General features: G+C 41.6%; 1 protein-coding gene across 1 annotated transcript in view; it reads left to right on the top strand.

The window, feature by feature from the left end:
• LOC137433678 (uncharacterized) overlaps nucleotides 1–20,435 on the top strand; it is a 129,096-nt gene that overhangs the window by 51,267 nt on the left and 57,394 nt on the right. Inside the window, exons 17-22 of the mRNA XM_078785227.1 lie at nucleotides 666–758; nucleotides 1,029–1,121; nucleotides 2,090–2,224; nucleotides 9,105–9,170; nucleotides 16,881–16,948; nucleotides 17,514–17,562. Of these exons, the coding sequence (XP_078641353.1) occupies nucleotides 666–758; nucleotides 1,029–1,121; nucleotides 2,090–2,224; nucleotides 9,105–9,170; nucleotides 16,881–16,948; nucleotides 17,514–17,562 (504 nt within the window). The remainder of the gene's footprint in view (nucleotides 1–665; nucleotides 759–1,028; nucleotides 1,122–2,089; nucleotides 2,225–9,104; nucleotides 9,171–16,880; nucleotides 16,949–17,513; nucleotides 17,563–20,435) is intronic.

Genomic DNA, 20,435 nt, shown 5'->3' with positions numbered 1-20,435 from the left:
CTTTTCAAACGTAGCGTGGGAAGTGGCTGCTGTAAACTAGAGATGGACTAACGCACTAACAGACTCCATGGTTTGCGATATATAATAGATGGTTTTCTTCCCAAGGAATTTCAACACAGAAATAGACCATTCGGCCCATCAAGCCTGCACAATGGTTGCCAACCTATGTTTTTCAAAAGCAGCATGGGAAGCGCCTGCCAAAAACGGGAGACACCCGAAACGTGAAAACACACACACAGACACCACACTTCCCATTATATAAGAGATGTGAGTTTCCTTACAATGAACTGATGCGGGAGGAAGCCATTAGGCCCATCAAATCCTGTGTTAATATTACCAACCTATGTTTGTTTGTCCGTGCTCTACCTTTACAAATGCTGAGCGTGAAGTAAGGAAGAAGCACGTACTATTTTAAAAGTCTTTGGCATGGCTCGCCCGCGGTTTGAACTCCCAGACTCGGTGCGGACGCTCTAGCCATTACAACACTGAAGTTGGTCAGTTTGTGCTCTCGGCAGGTGCCATGTTGGACGTGCAATAAATGAGTCAAATGCACTGAAATCCCTCATTTTATTTATGTACATGGAACCATTTTGTTTATCCCTATTTATGTACATTGAATATGAATGTGGTTCATGCCATGGAACCCTTTTGTGCTGCAATTGCAGGTAATACAACACGTCATACAAAATATCGGAGGATTGAGAGGGTTCGAGCTGCTCTTTGATTCTCCATACATCCCTGAGGACAAAGTGCTGGAGGTCAGTACATCGGATGACTTTTACAACCCTCAATTTTGTTTCACAATTTCTCTTCACTCTCTCTCTTCTTTTACCGAACATGCCCGAGTAATATAATCCCGATTGAGGTCGTACAGCAAAATGATGAGAACCTGGTCACAACTCGTTAAACATAATCAGAAAGCCAATGGTTGTCGGAGGCCAGAAAGATGGTGTTTGTTTTTATTTGTGGGAGCACATTTTGAGTGAAACCCTTTTGTTCCTTCCCTTCTTCTTTTCCAATTTGTACAGTCCGTTGTGTGCTTCAGAGATACCTGCATCGAAACACCTCCAAGAATGACAGAACATACTCAGACAGAAATCGAGGTGTTCATCAGTGCTGAAGTGAGAACAGTTTCTTCCATATCTGCTCTGCAACCCACACTCACACAAACGTTGCACACAATGAGTTTCATTTCACGTGAACTAGTGTCAGAATTAAACATTTGAAAATGACAAAAATTTGGAATGACCAGTCAAGGAGGCAACACTGACTGACTGACACTGGCAGACAATGTTGAAAGTAAGGATTGATGAGTGATGTGCAGAGACCTAATCAAGATTTAATTGAGATTTCTTCCCTTTCCCTCAACAAACCAAGATTACTGGAGTTATGCAGTACGCAGCTATAAAGGAGGGGTTAGCAGGACGATGAAGAGGTATGCATACTCGCCTCTTCGTCGTCTAGCCTGGGTTTGAATCACGACCCAGCTATAAACTATCACCCTGGTGTTTCGCAGGCAAGGCGAGACACAAATCCCTCCGATGGACATTAGGCCAGAAGACCGATGTGCTGGCACTGGTTATTAGTTGACGTTCAACATCCAACAGGGTCCTTCTTGAAGAGTATGCTAGTTATTGCCGGTACCCTGAACAAATATCAAATTCTTACCACCTTCAGTCAAGCATCTTGTCTGCCCAACCTGGTTCATGCCTCGCCAACCCGGTTCATGCCTCGCCAACCCTGTTCATACCTGCCCAACCCGATTCATACGTGGTTAGCTGGTTCATGCCTGCCCAACCCAGTTCGTATCTCGCCAACCTGGTTCATACCTCGCCAACCCGATTCATACCTGGCCAGTTGGTTCATACCTGGCCAGTTGGTTCATACCTGGTCATCAGAAGACATGCTGTGATGTCTTCGTCATCAGTAATGGTGATGCAATTGAGATGTTTTTTTTAACTGACCCTCCAAATAAATGAACATTACCAAGTGACAGGTCTGGAATTATGAGATGGTGTTTGCAAAGGGGATGAGTGGAGCGGAGGGGATCGTGCTATCTTTTAAAATTATGCTTTGCTGTTTCTTGCAGGTGCTCGATCTTCTGCTTGCAACAACTCTTTTTGCATTCTATCCCGTGATCGTCCCTTATCCATGGGGGTTTGTCCCATATCCAAAGATTGCTGACCCAGACAAGCTCGGTGGTCTGGCATTTTGCCCCTGGACTGTGAGTGTAGACGTTTGTGTGTGTGTGTGTGTGTGTGTGTGTGTGTGTGTGTGTGTGTGTGTGTGTGTGTGTGTGTGTGTGTGTGTGTGTGTGTGTGTTAGTGTTAACTTGCTTCTTCATGTTATACTCTTGGATGGATGAGTTGTCCAAAATGCCTTTTCTTGTCCCTATTTTGGTCAAATTTGTGCCTATTTAGTCTCCCTTAGAGGCTGCGGATAAGGTTACCTGTATTGCCTTAACATATGTTGTTGTTGTTGTTTTTATGTGATGACCAACAGCACTTGGCACCTACCAACAATTTGATAAATGGCACCTCGCTATAAGTAGACCAATTTTTCCTCCATTAACGTAATCAGCTGATGTGTAAACCTTGCCAGTAAAAAGTGGCTATCCCCACATGAAATCTGAAGGCCCACGGATCCCACTGTCTGAAGCCATATGGGCTCACACTAAGATCACCTACGGTTTGGGTCAACCATGTTGCAACAAGATATCCTGTTCTGTTTTTTGTGTTTTTACAAGCAAAATATGGTTAGGGTGAGAGACGACAATGAGACCATTTCTTTATTCCCTGTTGCCCGGATCAGTCGACATGGGATGCTGCCCATGCAAAGTGGGATCAGCCTGGATACTGAGCCCCTGGAAAGCACACTAAAATACATAATTATGAACCAGTGTGATGAAGCCTTGTCGGATTTTGCCAAAGGTGGGCACAGTTAACCAAAAAGTTAACTTCGATAACCGTTAATCAGTTAATTCGTTTAAAATGTAACGAAAGTTATCGATAAACCGTTAACGTTAATTTTTGCTATAGAAAAAAACAAACAAAACTGTTTTTTGCTCGAAAACCACCTAAAAAAATTGCCAACACTATAAAGTAAGCCTTTTTTGGGTCTTTTTAAGGGCTTTAGAACATGGTCTTTTAAAGAGCCTTACATGTTAAGGGGCCCGATTAAAAAAAAAAAATTGCGGGGCCCACATACCACACTATAGCACAGCACAGCACAGTACAGAACAGCACATTACAGCACAGTACAGAGACGCGTTCATTACCATTCAGATTGATATCGCTCGCCAAGCCGATCGTTCCGAATCAAACTGTAATGTATGTTTGAAGTGCCCGCACCTGCAATTGAGAAGCAACTACATGGTTGTTGTTGTTGGTTGTTGGTGGTTGTCCCGAGGGATCCAGAAAAATAAACCGAGTTCCGGCGCGGACCCGAGACGCTGCCCATGCTTAGATCCCTCCCACAAGCCGATCCCTCCCACAAGCCGATCCCGCCCACAAGCCGATCCCGCCCACAAGCCGATCCCGCCCACAAGCCGATCCCGCCCACAAGCCGATCCCGCCCACAAGCCGATCCCACCCACAACGATCCCTCCCACAAGCCGATCCCTCCCACATGCCGATCCCTCCCACAAGCCGATCCCGCCCACAAGCCGACCCCTCCCACAAGCCGACCCCTCCCACAAGCCGATCCCTCCCACAAGCCGATCCCGCCCACAAGCCGATCCCTCCCACAAGCCGATCCCGCCCACAAGCCGATCCCTCCCACAAGCCGATCCCGCCCACAAGCCGATCCCTCCCACAAGCCGATCCCGCCCACAAGCCGATCCCTCCCACAAGCCGACCCCTCCCACAAGCCGATCCCTCCCACAAGCCGATCCCGCCCACAAGCCGATCCCTCCCACAAGCCGATACCGCCCACAAGCCGATCCCTCCCACAAGCCGACCCCTCCCACAAGCCGATCCCTCCCACAAGCCGATCCCGCCCACAAGCCGATCCCTCCCACAAGCCGATCCCTCCCACAAGCCGATCCCGCCCACAAGCCGATCCCTCCCACAAGCCGATCTCGCCCACAAGCCGATCCCTCCCACAAGCCGATCCCTCCCACAAGCCGACCCCTCCCACATGCCGACCCCTCCCACATGCCGATCCCGCCCACAAGCCGATCCCTCCCACAAGCCGATCCCGCCCACAAGCCGATCCCTCCCACAAGCTGACCCCTCCCACAAGCCGATCCCTCCCACATGCCGATCCCTCCCACAAGCCGGGTTGACCATGAATTTTTGGGTTAGCGGACTTGAGTTAACGGAAGTTAAATGTAACGGAAGTTAGTTAGTCCGATAATGATTTTCAAGGTTACCTTAAAAGTTAAATCGTTAACGAAAAAGTTAACTTCGTTAATTACCGATTAACCGATTAACCGATTAACGGTTTGGTGCCCACCTTTGGGTTTTGCCTCAAACTCAATTCAGAACGAGACTGTTGAATTTGCTACATCACAAGTGGGAGTCACGAGATGCTGTAGTTTGAGATTTACTTTCCAAAAACTTCAGAACTGCTGTCGTTTTCCGCAGTAAAGGGATATATCGCATCAAAACTGAGCACCTGCCAACAATTTCATTTTCAGAAATTGGATTTAGACACTACCCAATTAATTAATAAAGTCTCCGGTGGAAGGGAGTGGGGGGAAGTTGCGACGTGATCCCTTTCACCCAATTATCCTGTCTCACAGAACTTCACCAGTAGATGTTAAAGATCCATTAGTACCTTTGAGAAGAGCATGCCATTTAGGGCCAAATTGGCCAAATTGCTGACCCGACTGCTTCTGGGATGGCATGGATATGGCCAATTGTATAACTGTGATGAAACCACGTTGGTAAGGTCCGTTATACAGGAACCGGCTGATTCTTACACACATCTTCTTATGCACTTGAACACACCTTGTATGCAAATCACCCATTCCCCGTGATGGATTACAATGAACCACCTTTAGAGGCCAATTTTCCCCGCAGTGTGGGGGTTGGCCTTTTTCGGGCACCATGATCCCCTTTTTGAAGCAATGCTTTACGGTCGGATGCCCTTCCTGCCACCAACCCTGTAAGTCGCCTCTTGCGACACACAGAGAATTACCAGTGAACAGGTACTCAATTTGCCGACCTCGGAAGGATGACAGGCTAAGTCAACCTCCCTGGTGTTAATTCAGCGATCGACCGGGATTCAAACCCAGGATCCTAGGATCCCAAGCCGGCACCCTAACCGCTCAGCCAACTCGTGATGGATTACAATGCCAACATGTATTGTATTGTTAGATCTTTCACTTTTCAGATAATAACTGGATGTATTGTTAGATCATTAATTTTTAGCTCACCTGGAACAAAGTTCAAGGGAGCTTATGCAATGGCGCGTCGTCCGTCCGTCATTTGGTCAGTCCATAAACACTTGCAACTTCTTCTCCGAAACCGCTGAAGGGATTTTGACCAAACTTGGCACAAATTATATATGTTTTGTTGTGAATAAAGTATGTTCACGGCATTAAAAAAAATCAAAGTCTAAGGAGAGATGGTGTTTCTACGGGGGGGTCAAAGTGGATCCAGGTTTGACTCCCCAAAATAGGAATTTGCTTTTTTCTCTGAAACTACACACACTATTTCGATGAAACTTCACCACAACCTTCATCACCCGTGATGTACCGAAGTTTGTTCACAGCATATCACTCAAGAGTGAATACTTCGAATACAATAGTGAATACTAACAACTAGTTTGCCACATGGCACACACCATATAAAGGGGCCTAAGGTTTTTAAAATTAATGACATATACAAGTACACATTTGCATAAATAAATACAAAACATTCACCAGACATTTGAATACAAATAAATCAAACAATTCCGGAAGTGTACGAATTTGGTAGGTACCGCTTCTTCTTCTTCCTTATCGGCATCACACTTAACTCAGAAACGTGAGCCACATTCACCCACCTGCATATACATGAACCCCCTTCCTCTCCTGCCTCCCCCCTCCCCTCCCCTTCCCTCCCCTCTCCTCCCTTCGCCTTCCCTCCCCCCCCTCCTCCTCCCCCCTCTCTTTCCCTTCCCTCCCCTTCCCTCCCCTTCCCTCCCCTCTCCTCCCCCCATCTCCGCCACCCGGCAACGCCGGGTACTTCTGCTAGTACATGATATGTCGCAAGGAGTTAACATCCAAGGAAACGTTATATCAAACCTATGATTCACAGACGATATTCTCTTGCTAACGGAGACCGAAGAAGACCTGAAAATCCTCGTAGATTATGTTTATAGCAGCAGTAGTGCTCTGGGAATGAAGATCAACATCACAAAAACAGAGACACAAGTCATCAGTAGACACATCCAAATAAAATTAGCATCAATATAAACGGCATCGTTTTAAAAACAAGCTCGGGAATTTACTTATCTGGGGGTGCTAATACCTTAGTGCCAATATCACAGGATGGAACAAGCACCGAAGACATCAAACATAGAAATGGGAAAGACCTGGGAGCATTTCATTGGCTACAAACTATTTAGATGGAAAAATACATCCAACGTGACCCCAAAGTTGAACTGTATAAGAATCCTGGTTCTCACATTTCTGATGTACGGGTCAGAAACTTAGACATTAAAGCAATGAGATGAACCTCGACTCCTTGTTTTTGAAATAGTATGCCTTAGAAAAACAAGGAGAAAAAGACATAAAATGCCATAGCTCCCATAGTTTCACTAATTTTGCTGTACTGAGTTAAAGGCCGCCAGTCAGCCATCTTGGATTTGATCTCAAAATAAAATGGCATGCATATTTAAGCCATCATTCATTACCTGTGTGCCAAGATTGAACAAGATTGGTATGTGCATGCCCGAGAAATGGTTGAGGACGTGTTCAATACCGGATTTATTTATTTTTTACAACTAAAATGGCCGCCAGTCTACCAGTCAGCCATCTTTGACCAGATCGCAAAATAAAGTGAGGTGCACCACATGTATGCCATCATGTACTGTGCTTATGCCAAGTTTGAACAAAATCGGACCATGCATGTCTGATAAATGTTTGGGGACACATTTAAGTAACAAAATGGCCGCCCGTCGGCCACCTTGGATCTGATCTCAAAAAAAGATGTCGTGCATATGTAAGCCATCATTCATTATCTGTGTGCCAAGTTTGAACAAGATCGGTAAATACATGTCCGAGAAATAGTTAAGGACATGTTCAACATCGGATTTTTTGCAACTAAAATGGCCGGCAGTCGCCCATCTTTGATGGCATCGCGGAACAAAATGATGTGCATATGTATACCATCATGTGTTGTCTTTGTGCTAACTATGAACAAAGATATGGTTGCGGATGCACGCCGCACAGACGGACTGACAGACGAGACCCAATGCATAAGCTTTCATTTCCTGGTCCAACGGGGGCTAAAAATTGGAGTAGCTAGGCCGGACAAATAAGGAATACTTTAATAACTAGAACGGCACTCAGTTGAGAGCATAACTCCGCCTGGTTGACCATAATCACTCAATAGTGAAGAATCACTTTAAAAATTCTAGCACTCCTTACTGGATGAAAAAAAAAAAAATCACTTTTTAAAAACTAGCTGGATCTGGATTCGGATCTTCCCCAAAATGTAATCGATTCTTCCTTGTCACACACACACACACACAACCTGTCCACCAAGTTTCGTCCAAATCCATCCATACCTTTTTGAGATATCCTTCCATGTATCGTTTTTGGCCCTATCACCCAATGGTGAAGAATCACTTAAAAAATTAAATAATTCTCATATCCGAATCCATATTCAGATCTTCACCAAAATCAAATCTATTATCCCTTGTCACACACACAACCGGTCCACCAAGTTTCGTCCAAATCCGTCCACAACTTTTTGAGATATCCTGCTATGTGTCGTTTTTGGCCCAATCTCCCAATGGTGAAGAATTACTTAATTAAATTAAATAATTCTCAAATCCGAATCCATATTCATATCTTCACCAAAATCGAATCTATTTGTCCTTGCCAGACACCCAACCGGGTCCACCAAGTTTTGTCCAAATCCGTCCACAACGTTTTGAGATATCCTGCTATGTATCGTGTTTGGCCCAATCTCCCAATGGTGAAGAATTACTTAGAAAATTAAATAATTCTCAAATCCGAATCCATATTCATATCTTCACCAAAATCGAATCTATTATCCCTTGTCACACACACAACCGGTCCACCAAGTTTCGTCCAAATCCGTCCACAACTTTTTGAGATATCCTGCTATGTGTCGTTTTTGGCCCAATCTCCCAATGGTGAAGAATCACTTTTAAAAATTCCAGCAGCCGGATCCGAATCCTGATCTTCACCAAAATCTATTCATTTCGTCCTTGTCACATACGCTACATCTCTGCCAGCTTTCATCCGACTCCATCCATAACTTTTTTAGATATTTTGTTCACAAACGGACAAACAGACAGACAGACAGACAGAGGTGAAAACATAACCTCTATCCACCTTTGGTGGCGGAGGTAAAAAGGGAAACCCTCGGAGTAAAACGCACAATAACAGAGAATTTCACACAAATAAGGGAAGGCTTACATTATCTGGGCACATTGAAAGGATGCCCTTCAACAGACTTTCAAAATCTCCATACAAGGAAGAGTAAATGGCACCCGACCAAGAGGAAGGTCACCAAGAAGGTGGATGGACTGCATCAAGGTAGATTACAGGGCCAGACAAATGGCGTCACTGGCGGAGGCACAAACATTGGCTCAAGAGTCACGTCGGTGGTGACGGATCATCATTATAGAACAGATGGCAGGACAGGGAGCAGCAGTCGCTGCACCTGTGTCAACACCTTGACGAACTAAATTGTTGAGGTTTTTCTTTAATTCCACGTGGTTCCTCATAATACATTTTGGATAAAGTGCTTTTAAATATCATTATTGCAGGAAAGGTACCCACCTATCAATGCTCTTCTGTAATCATTGCTCTCATTTATTTTGATCAGCATCATTTGTCCGATATTCAATAATTGTGGACAATTGATTAAAATATCAATCAGGAATGTGGATATTCTGACACTGAATTGTGTTGTTTACAGCGTCAGAATTTTAAAAAGTTGATTAGGACTCTCAAGAACATTCCACCAACGAACAAGATGGCACAAGTAAGTGATTTTGAAAAGTCTTGTCCGAGTTTCTCAAACATGCTTGAAGTTTTTCAAAATGTGTATTTATCATTTTAAATCCGTAACACACAACAGAATCAGCAGAAAAAGGTGTGCAGCATCAAAGGAGCCGATGACGTGCGGAGTATGGAGATTAGAGTTTCAAAACGACAAGGATCATGGACACTTACTGATGTCTCTCTCATCCAGTTGTGAGGACCAAGTCCATGGCCTTGTCTTCCAGTTTCAGCCAAGTTGCAGGAATAATCGAGCAGCAACATCTCTTCACGGTTACAGTGGAATGTCCAACTAAAGTGGATTAATCCCGTGGAGGTTGATGACCCACACCGTGCAGGAATTAAACGGGAAAAGCAAGAAGAAGAACAATTAAAGAACAGATGCGCTGGAAATCGATTGCACACAATTTAATTACACGTGCACAGCAACAATCCTTCAGGCAGCAAAATCAGTCCGTAAAAAAACAATTTCACAATGATGAATTAATTCTACTGGGTTCTAAACGGTAATTCTACTGGGTTCTAAAGGGTAATTCTACAAGGTTCGAAAGGGTAATTCTACAAGGTTCTAAAGGGTAATTCTACAAGGTTCTAAAGGGTAATTCTACTGGGTTCTAAAGGGTAATTCTACTGGGTTCTAAAGGGTAATTCTACAAGGTTCTAAAGGGTAATTATACTGGGTTCTAAAGGGTAATTCTACAAGGTTCTAAAGGGTAATTCTACTGGGTTCTAAAGGGTAATTCTACAAGGTTCTAAAGGGTAATTCTACTGGGTTCTAAAGGTAATTCTACAGGGTTATAAAGGGTAATTCTACCAGGTTCTGAAGGGTAATTCTACAGGATTCTAAAGGGTAATTCTACAGGGTTCTAATGGGTAATTCTACAAGGTTCTAAAGGGTAATTCTACAAGGTTCTAAAGGGTAATTCTACTGGGTTCTAAAGGGTAATTCTACTGGGTTCTAAAGGGTAATTCTACAAGGTTCTAAAGGGTAATTATACTGGGTTCTAAAGGGTAATTCTACAAGGTTCTAAAGGGTAATTCTACTGGGTTCTAAAGGGTAATTCTACAAGGTTCTAAAGGGTAATTCTACTGGGTTCTAAAGGTAATTCTACAGGGTTATAAAGGGTAATTCTACCAGGTTCTGAAGGGTAATTCTACAGGATTCTAAAGGGTAATTCTACAGGGTTCTAATGGGTAATTCTACAAGGTTCTAAAGGGTAATTCTACAAGGTTCTAAAGGGTAATTCTACTGGGTTCTAAAGGGTAATTCTACTGGGTTCTAAAGGGTAATTCTACAACGTTCTAAAGGGTAATTCTACTGGGTTCTAAAGGGTAATTCTACAAGGCTCTAAAGGGTAATTCTACTGGGTTCTAAAGTGTAATTCTACAAGGTTCTAAAGGGTAATTCTACAGGGTTCTAAAGGGTAATTCTACTGGGTTCTAAAGGGTAATTCTACAAGGTTCTAAAGGGTAATTCTACTGGGTTCTAAAGGGTAATTCTACAAGGTTCTAAAGGATAATTCTACAAGGTTCTAAAGGGTAATTCTACTGGGTTCTAAAGGGTAATTCTACAAGGTTCTAAAGGATAATTCTACAAGGTTCTAAAGGGTAATTCTACTGGGTTCTAAAGGGTAATTCTACAAGGTTCTAAAGGGTAATTCTACAAGGTTCTAAAGGATAATTCTACAAGGTTCTAAAGGGTAATTCTACTGGGTTCTAAAGGGTAATTCTACTGGGTTCTAAAGGGTAATTCTACAAGGTTCTAAAGGGTAATTCTACTGGGTTCTAAAGGGTAATTCTACAAGGCTCTAAAGGGTAATTCTACAAGGTTCTAAAGTGTAATTCTACAAGGTTCTAAAGGGTAATTCTACAGGGTTCTAAAGGGTAATTCTACTGGGTTCTAAAGGGTAATTCTACAAGGTTCTAAAGGGTAATTCTACAAGGTTCAAAAGGGTAATTCTACTGGGTTCTAAAGGGTAATTCTACAAGGTTCTAAAGGGTAATTCTACTGGGTTCTAAAGTGTAATTCTACAAGGTTCTATAGGGTAATTCTACTGGGTTCTAAAGGGTAATTCTACAAGGTTCTAAAGGGTAATTCTACAGGGTTCTAAAGGGTAATTCTACTGGGTTCTAAAGGGTAATTCTACAAGGTTCTAAAGGGTAATTCTACAAGGTTCTAAAGGGTAATTCTACTGGGTTCTAAAGGGTAATTCTACAAGGTTCTAAAGGGTAATTCCACTGGGTTCTAAAGGGTAATTCTACAAGGTTCTAAAGGGTAATTCTACTGGGTTCTAAAGGGTAATTCTACAAGGTTCTAAAGGGTAATTCTACAAGGTTCTAAAGGGTAATTCTACTGGGTTCTAAAGGGTAATTCTACAAGGTTCTAAAGGGTAATTCTACAAGGTTCTAAAGGGTAATTCTACTGGGTTCTAAAGGGTAATTCTACAAAGTTCTAAAGGGTAATTATACAGGGTTCTAAAGGGTAATTCTATAGGGTTACAAAGGGTAATTATACAGGGTTCTAAAGGGTAATTCTACAGGGTTACAAAGGGTAATTATACTGGGTTTCAAAGGGTAATTATACAGGGTTATAAAGGGTAATTATACAGGGTTCTAAAGGGTAATTATACAGGGTTATAAAGGGTAATTATACAGGGTTATAAAGGGTAATTATACAGGGTTCTAAAGGGTAATTCTACAGGGTTCTAAAGGTAATTCTACAGGGTTATAAAGGGTAATTCTACCAGGTTCTGAAGGGTAATTCTACAGGATTCTAAAGGGTAATTCTACAGGGTTCTAATGGGTAATTCTAAAGGGTAATTATACGGGGTCCTAGAGGGTGATTCGAAAGGGTTCTAAAGGATAATTATAAAGGCTTCTAAAGGGTAATTCTACAGGGTTCTAAAGGGTAATTCGAATGGGTTCTAAAGGGTAATTCTACAAGGTTCTAAAGGGTAATTCTACAGGGTTCTAATGGGTAATTCTAAAGGGTAATTCTACGGGGTCCTAGAGGGTAATTCGAAAGGGTTCTAAAGGATAATTATAAAGGCTTCTAAAGGGTAATTCTACAGGGTTCTAAAGGGTAATTCTATTGGGTTCTAAAGGGTAATTCTACAAGGTTCTAAAGGGTAATTCTACTGGGTTCTAAAGGGTAATTCTACAAGGTTCTAAAGGGTAATTCTACTGGGTTCTAAAGGGTAATTCTACAAGGTTCTAAAGGGTAATTCTACTGGGTTCTAAAGTGTAATTCTACAAAGTTCTAAAGGGTAATTATACAGGGTTATAAAGGGTAATTATGCAGGGTTATAAAGGGTAATTATACAGGGTTCTAAAGGGTAATTCTACAGGGTTCTAAAGGTAATTCTACAGGGTTATAAAGGGTAATTCTACCAGGTTCTGAAGGGTAATTCTACAGGATTCTAAAGGGTAATTCTACAGGGTTCTAATGGGTAATTCTAAAGGGTAATTCTATGGGGTCCTAGAGGGTAATTCGAAAGGGTTCTAAAGGATAATTATAAAGGCTTCTAAAGGGTAATTCTACAGGGTTCTAAAGGGTAATTCTACTGGGTTCTAAAGGGTAATTCTACCGGGTTCTATAGGGTAATTCTCCCATGTTCTAAAGGGTAATTCTACAGGGTTCTAAAGGGTAATTCTACAGGGTTCTAAAGGGTAATTCTAGAGGGTTCTAAAGGTAATTATACAGGGTTATAAAGGGTAATTCTACTGGGTTCTGAAGGGTAATTCTACAGGATTCTAAAGGGTAATTCTACAGGGTTCTAATGGGTAATTCTAAAGGGTAATTCTACGGGGTCCTAGAGGGTAATTCTAAAGGGTTTGAAAGGATAATTATAAAGGCTTCGAAAGGGTAATTCTACTGGGTTCTAAAGGGTAATTCGACCGGGTTCTATAGGGTAATTCTCCCATGTTCTAAAGGGCAATTCTACAGGGTAATGAAGGGTAATTCTACAGGGTTATAAAGGGTAATTCTGCATGGTAATAAAGGGTAATTCTACTGGGTAATAAAGGGTAATTCTGCAGGGTAATAAAGGGTAATTCTACCGGGTTCTATAGGGTAATTCTACCATGTTCTAAAGGGTAATTCTACAGGGTTCTAAAGGGTAATTCTACAGGGTAATAAAGAGTAATTCTACAGGGTTATAAAGGGTAATTCTGCAGGGTAATAAAGGGTAATTCTACAGGGTAATAAAGGGTAATTCTACAGGGCAATAAAGGGTAATTCTACCGGGTTCTTTAGGGTAATTCTACCATGTTCTAAAGGGTAATTCGACAGGGTTCTAAAGGGTATTTCTACAGGGTAATAAAGGGTAATTCTACAGGGTAATAAAGGGTAATTCTACAGGGTTATAAAGGGTAATTCTGCAGGGTTCTAAAGGGTAATTCTGCAGGGTTCTAAAGGGTAATTCTACAGGGTTGTAAAGGGTAATTATACGGGGTCCTAAAGGGTAATTCTAAAGGCTTCTAAAGGCTAATTCTACAGGGTTGTAAAGGGTAATTCTACCATGTTCTACAGGGTAATTCTACAGGGTAATAAATGGTAATTCTACAGGGTAATAAAGGGTAATTCTACAGGGTAATAAATGGTAATTCTACAGGGTAATAAAGGGTAATCCAAAGCTTTCAAAATCATTGGAATCTCCCGCGATGAAGCTATCTCTGAGGGCCTTTCACTCACTCACCGCAGGCAGGTAGGTGGTCTTTCTGTCTTCTACCGACTCCTCTCCGGCCTTGCACCCCCAGCTCTCTCCGTGCTCTGTCCCCCAAATATTCCTACAGGTCGCACAAGATCTGCCAGCAACCCTCTGATGGTTAAACTGCCGAAATCTCGGCTCTCTGCTCACCTTCACTCTTTCATTCCTCTTTTCTCCCGCCTGTGGAACAAACTCCCACACTCCCTTCAATCCCTCTCCTCCCTCCAGGTCTTTAAAACAGCTGTTCACCACCATCTCTTATCTTCCCCCATCCATAACCTTGATCTTTTCTACCCCCACTAATTCACCCCAGATCCACCTTGTTTGAAATTCCAACTTATTTCCTGGAAATCCTGGCAGTGTCCATATGTTTATACCTCTCCCACCCCCCCCCCCCTTCACATGCCTCCCCCCCTTCACATGCCTCCCCCCTTCACATGCCTCCCCCCCAAAGCCCTCTCCCTCCCACAGATCTCTCGATGTCTCCATGTCTCTCGGTCCCTGCTCTCAAATGTTGTGTTTGTGTCCTTCCCCCTCTCTCCCCATCTTGTCTACCGCTCCCGATGTTATTTGTTTTATGTGTCTGTTTGTCTTTCTGTGTGATTAATTTTCGCTCTTTCACGAGCCTCGATCTTGTATACAAAAAAAGAAAAGAAAAAAAAAGAAAAAAAAATTCTACAGGGTAATAAAGGGTAATTCTACAGGGTAATTCTACAGGGTAATTCTACAGGGTAATAAAAGGTAATTCTACAGGTTAATAAAGGGTAATTCTACAGGGTAATAAAGGGTAATTCTACAGGGTTATAAAGGGTAATTCTACCGGGTTCTGAAGGGTAATTCTACAGGATTCTAAAGGGTAATTCTACCGGGTTCTAAAGGGTAATTATACAGGGTTATAAAGGGTAATTCTACAGGGTTCTAAAGGGTAATTCTACCGGGTTCTAAAGGGTAATTCTACAGGGTTCTAAAGGGTAATTCTACAGGGTAATAAAGGGTAATTCTACAGGGTTACAAAGGGTAATTCTACCGGGTTCTGTTGGGTAATTCTACAGGGTTCTAATGGGTAATTCTAAAGGGTAATTCTACGGGGTCCTAGAGGGTAATTCTAAAGGGTTTTAAAGGATAATTCTAAAAGCTTCTAAAGGGTAATTCTACAGGGTTCTAAAGGGTAATTCTACTGGGTTCTAAAGGGTAATTCTACCGGGTTCTATAGGGTAATTCTACCATGTTCTTAAGGGTAATTCTACAGGGTTCTAAAGGGTAATTTTACAGGGTAATTCTACAGGGTAATTCTACAGGGTTATAAAGGGTAATTCTGCAGGGTTCTAAAGGGTAATTCTACAGGGTTGTAAAGGGTAATGATATGGGGTCCTCAAGGGTAATTCTAAAGGCTTCTCAAGGCTAATTCTACAGGGCTGTAAAGGGTAATTCTATAGGCTTCTAAAGGGTAATTCTACCGGGTTCTAAAGGGTAATTCTACAGGGTAATTCTATGGGGGCCTAAAGAGTAATTCTAAAGGGTTTGAAAGGTTAATTCTAAAGGGTTCTAAATAGTAATTCTACAGGATTCTAAAGACATTCTGAAGAGTAATTCTAATGAATTTCGTTCGTTTCTCGGCTTTGTTTATTTCATATTAAAAATGCCAAGCTGAAGCACTTCCTTCGGACAGAGGTGCGATTTTTTTTTTTTTTTTTCCCCTGAATTAACCGAAACAGCCCTGACTGCCATTAACTAATGGGGGAGCTCCTATTCACTGTTCCTAACCAGTACAAACCTGCACAGGGAGTTCAATTCATTTCCAAGAAACACATCCTCCACCCACACACCTCCATCCACTCTCAAGTTGGTAAGGTCAACCCTTGCTTCCTGTGTCATGGTGTTTTGGATCATGATATCTCATGTTGGTAACCCATCAATACCTGCTCTCCAAACTCTCATGCTTTGTAGAGGGAATGATTTACGAAGGATGGACAAAAACACATGGACATGTGGCCAATGGCCAGCCAAAAGCTATAGAAATACATTACAAACTGTTTTCATACCACCAAACATCCCAACTGTTGTGGTGTTTGGTGCAGTGATGGCATAACCACAACAAAATAATATTTACTCCCATGAATATCAAATTACGACGAGGCCAAGCATGCCTCATCAGAGCCAGGTAGCCTTCCTTGGGTCAGGTGTCCTACATTAAAAATGACACCGAGACGCTTTGTCGGCAGTATCGCCCGCCAAAGATGAAGTGGACCCCAAGGGGGTGCAAACAAGTCATGGTGTTGATTAGCCAGGATCGACGTTTGCAACCTCAATGGAGCCGGTTTGCAGATAATGGAGATAGTGGGGTATGGGGACGTTGGCACAACTTGAAGATAGCGTGTGTGTGCACGGGTGATGGTATCTGGTACTAGTGCGGTGCAGACATGCTGGGTCAAATGGTTTCTTTCTGCACTAAAGTTCCTTGTAGATAGTGAGAAGAAGAAGAAGAAGCACTGTTAGGCTCTTCTGCTGATTGGCCAATCGTGGTCATGTGTTGCCAAGACATGAATAGTGACATCCATGGTCGTGTGTAATAAGAAATAATGAGTCGCTGCATTACATTCTCAACCTAATGAAGAAGAAGAATCGCATTATGGAGAATGCTCCATCCTTTGGCTTCCAACAAGTGGCGCTTTGAAACTTCTTTGTACACGTGTTTCAAAAGTCCGATGTTTAATGATGTTTTTAAAGAGGATCCACAAGATTACATTGTGTGTTTCTCTGCTGTTGACTGTGTGGTCAGGCCTCAAATCACTATGGTAAACCACGCAAGTCTCTAATTACAGCAGAACCATTTTGCAATCTGCCACTCGTCATCACAGGGTTCTAAAGGGTAATCAGTCACAGAGTCTAATCAGTCACAGAGTCTAATCAGTCACAGATTCTGCCACTCACGTGATCGCAAGGCTAACAAAATGTCTTCATGTTTGTTTCATTCTCCTTTCAAGTGGCCCTCCATGAAAGTGAAACGGCATTTGGAGAAGAAGGATCCTTTGGCGTATCCGCTGTTGAAATGGTAAGATTTTCACCTCAAATCGCAATGCATCCATCATTACCATCAATTGTGATGCTTTTTATGCCTCCGTTGACGAAGTCGCCGGAGACATTGTGTTTTCAGGTTGTCCGTCCGTCCGTCCGTCCGTCCGTGATAGGCTTTCGTTACCACTATAACTTGAGAACGGCCGAAGGGATCTTAGTCAAACTTGGTACAGGTATGTATAATGATGTAAACATGAACTGATTAGATTTTTGGAGTCGAGAGGGCAAAGGTCAGAGGTCATGTCAGGTAAAAATGTGATAACTTGAGAACAGCTGAATGGATTGAAATCGAACTTGGTACAAGTATGTATAATGATGTAATAATGTGGGCGGAGGCATATCGGTCGACGTCTTGACGTCAAAGAGTGTTGTTCTAGTTTGGGTTTGTGTTGATTTTGAGAAGTGCATACATTTGCACCATTTTGCTTTCACCAATGGCATGCAATTTCATGAACCAGCTGTTATGCATGCAATTAGTGGTTATTTCTGTTGCAAGGAAGACGGGGCATTCAGTATATATTCCTTTGTATTTGCTCCTGCAGGATAATTGAAAGCGTCACTATCCCGATTGTCAAACTTCCGGTCAATCAGGTGAGTCATTACCTGCAACATGCTCTCAGCACCTGCAACATGCTCCTTGCCCTGAATTGTACACTTTTATAATAATTTATTTTCCTTTTGAATTGCTCAACAGTTGATGTCCAGTAATAAAGCCAAAATACCTTGTTTTTTCTCTGTTGACCGAGGTATATTACTAGAGCTCAACAGTCACGAAGAGGAATTGAGAATAATAAATAAACTAGCAGGAACATGCGGAACATCGACGCAATGTTAAATGTGACTTCAGGTCCTCAACTCACCCTCCAGCTCCCCCCAACACACGCCTCCCCAACAACCCCTAAGTCCTCACCCCCTGTTTCTCTAATCTGCTTCACCAGTTTCTATATCACTGATTTTTAACTTTCACACCCTGTTTCTCTAATCTGTTTCACCAGTTTCTATATCACTCATTTTTAACTTTCACACACCATGTTTCTCGAATCTGTTTCACCAGTTTCTATATCACTGATTTTTAACTTTCACACACCATGTTTCTCTAATCTGCTTCACCAGTTTCTATATCACTCATTTTTAACTTTCACACACCCTGTTTCTCGAATCTGCTTCACCAGTTTCTATATCACTCATTTTTAACTTTCACACACCCGGTTTCTCGAATCTGCTTCACCAGTTTCTATATCACTCATTTTTAACTTTCACACACCCTGTTTCTCTAATCTGCTTCACCAGTTTCTACATCACTGATTTTTAACTTTCACACACCCAGTTTCTCGAATCTGCTTCACCAGTTTCTATATCACTCATTTTTAACTTTCACACCCTGTTTCTCTAATCTGCTTCACCAGTTTCTATATCACTCATTTTAAACTTTCACACACCATGTTTCTCGAATCTGTTTCACCAGTTTCTACATCACTGATTTTTAACTTTCACACACCATGTTTCTCTAATCTGCTTCACCAGTTTCTACATCACTGATTTTTAACTTTCACACACCCTGTTTCTCGAATCTGTTTCACCAGTTTCTACATCACTGATTTTTAACTTTCACACACCATGTTTCTCGAATCTGCTTCACCAGTTTCTACATCACTGATTTTTAACTTTCACACACCCTGTTTCTCTAATCTGCTTCACCAGTTTCCATATCACTGATTTTTAACTTTCACACACCATGTTTCTCTAATCTGCTTCACCAGTTTCTACATCACTGATTTTTAACTTTCACACACCATGTTTCTCGAATCTGCTTCACCAGTTTCTACATCACTGATTTTTAACTTTCACACACCCTGTTTCTCTAATCTGCTTCACCAGTTTCGACATCACTGATTTTTAACTTTCACACACCATGTTTCTCTAATCTGCTTCACCAGTTTCTACATCACTGATTTTTAACTTTCACACACCATGTTTCTCTAATCTGCTTCACCAGTTTCTATATCACTCATTTTTAACTTTCACACACCCTGTTTCTCTAATCTGCTTCACCAGTTTCTATATCACTCATTTTTAACTTTCACACACCATGTTTCTCTAATCTGCTTCACCAGTTTCTACATCACTCATTTTTAACTTTCACACACCATGTTTCTCTAATCTGCTTCACCAGTTTCTATATCACTCATTTTTAACTTTCACACACCCTGTTTCTCTAATCTGCTTCACCAGTTTCGATATCACTGATTTTTAACTTTCACACACCCTGTTTCTCTAATCTGTTTCACCAGTTTCTATATCACTGATTTTTAACTTTCACACACCCTGTTTCTCTAATCTGTTTCACCAGTTTCTATATCACTCATTTTTAACTTTCACACACCATGTTTCTCTAATCTGCTTCACCAGTTTCTACATCACTGATTTTTAACTTTCACACACCATGTTTCTCGAATCTGTTTCACCAGTTTCTACATCACTGATTTTTAACTTTCACACACCATGTTTCTCTAATCTGCTTCACCAGTTTCTACATCACTGATTTTTAACTTTCACACACCATGTTTCTCGAATCTGTTTCACCAGTTTCTACATCACTGATTTTTAACTTTCACACACCCTGTTTCTCTAATCTGCTTCACCAGTTTCTACATCACTGATTTTTAACTTTCACACACCCTGTTTCTCTAATCTGTTTCACCAGTTTCTATATCACTCATTTTTAACTTTCACACACCATGTTTCTCTAATCTGCTTCACCAGTTTCTACATCACTGATTTTTAACTTTCACACACCATGTTTCTCGAATCTGTTTCACCAGTTTCTACATCACTGATTTTTAACTTTCACACACCATGTTTCTCTAATCTGTTTCACCAGTTTCTATATCACTGATTTTTAACTTTCACACACCCTGTTTCTCTAATCTGCTTCATCAGTTTCTATATCACTGATTTTTAACTTTCACACACCCTGTTTCTCTAATCTGCTTCACCAGTTTCTATATCACTGATTTTTAACTTTCACACACCCTGTTTCTCTAATCTGTTTCACCAGTTTCTATATCACTCATTTTTAACTTTCACACACCATGTTTCTCTAATCTGCTTCACCAGTTTCTACATCACTGATTTTTAACTTTCACACACCCTGTTTCTCTAATCTGTTTCACCAGTTTCGATATCACTGATTTTTAACTTTCACACACCCTGTTTCTCTAATCTGTTTCACCAGTTTCTATATCACTCATTTTTAACTTTCACACACCCTGTTTCTCTAATCTGTTTCACCAGTTTCTATATCACTCATTTTTAACTTTCACACACCATGTTTCTCTAATCTGTTTCACCAGTTTCTATATCACTCATTTTTAACTTTCACACACCCTGTTTCTCTAATCTGCTTCACTAGTTTCTATATCACAGATTTTTAACTTTCACACACCATGTTTCTCTAATCTGCT

Source organism: Myxine glutinosa, chromosome 10 (genome assembly GCF_964187855.1).
Source record: "Myxine glutinosa chromosome 10, kmMyxGlut1.1, whole genome shotgun sequence".
Lineage (NCBI taxonomy): Eukaryota > Metazoa > Chordata > Myxini > Myxiniformes > Myxinidae > Myxine > Myxine glutinosa.
This window is presented reverse-complemented; position numbering and strand designations above follow the sequence as displayed.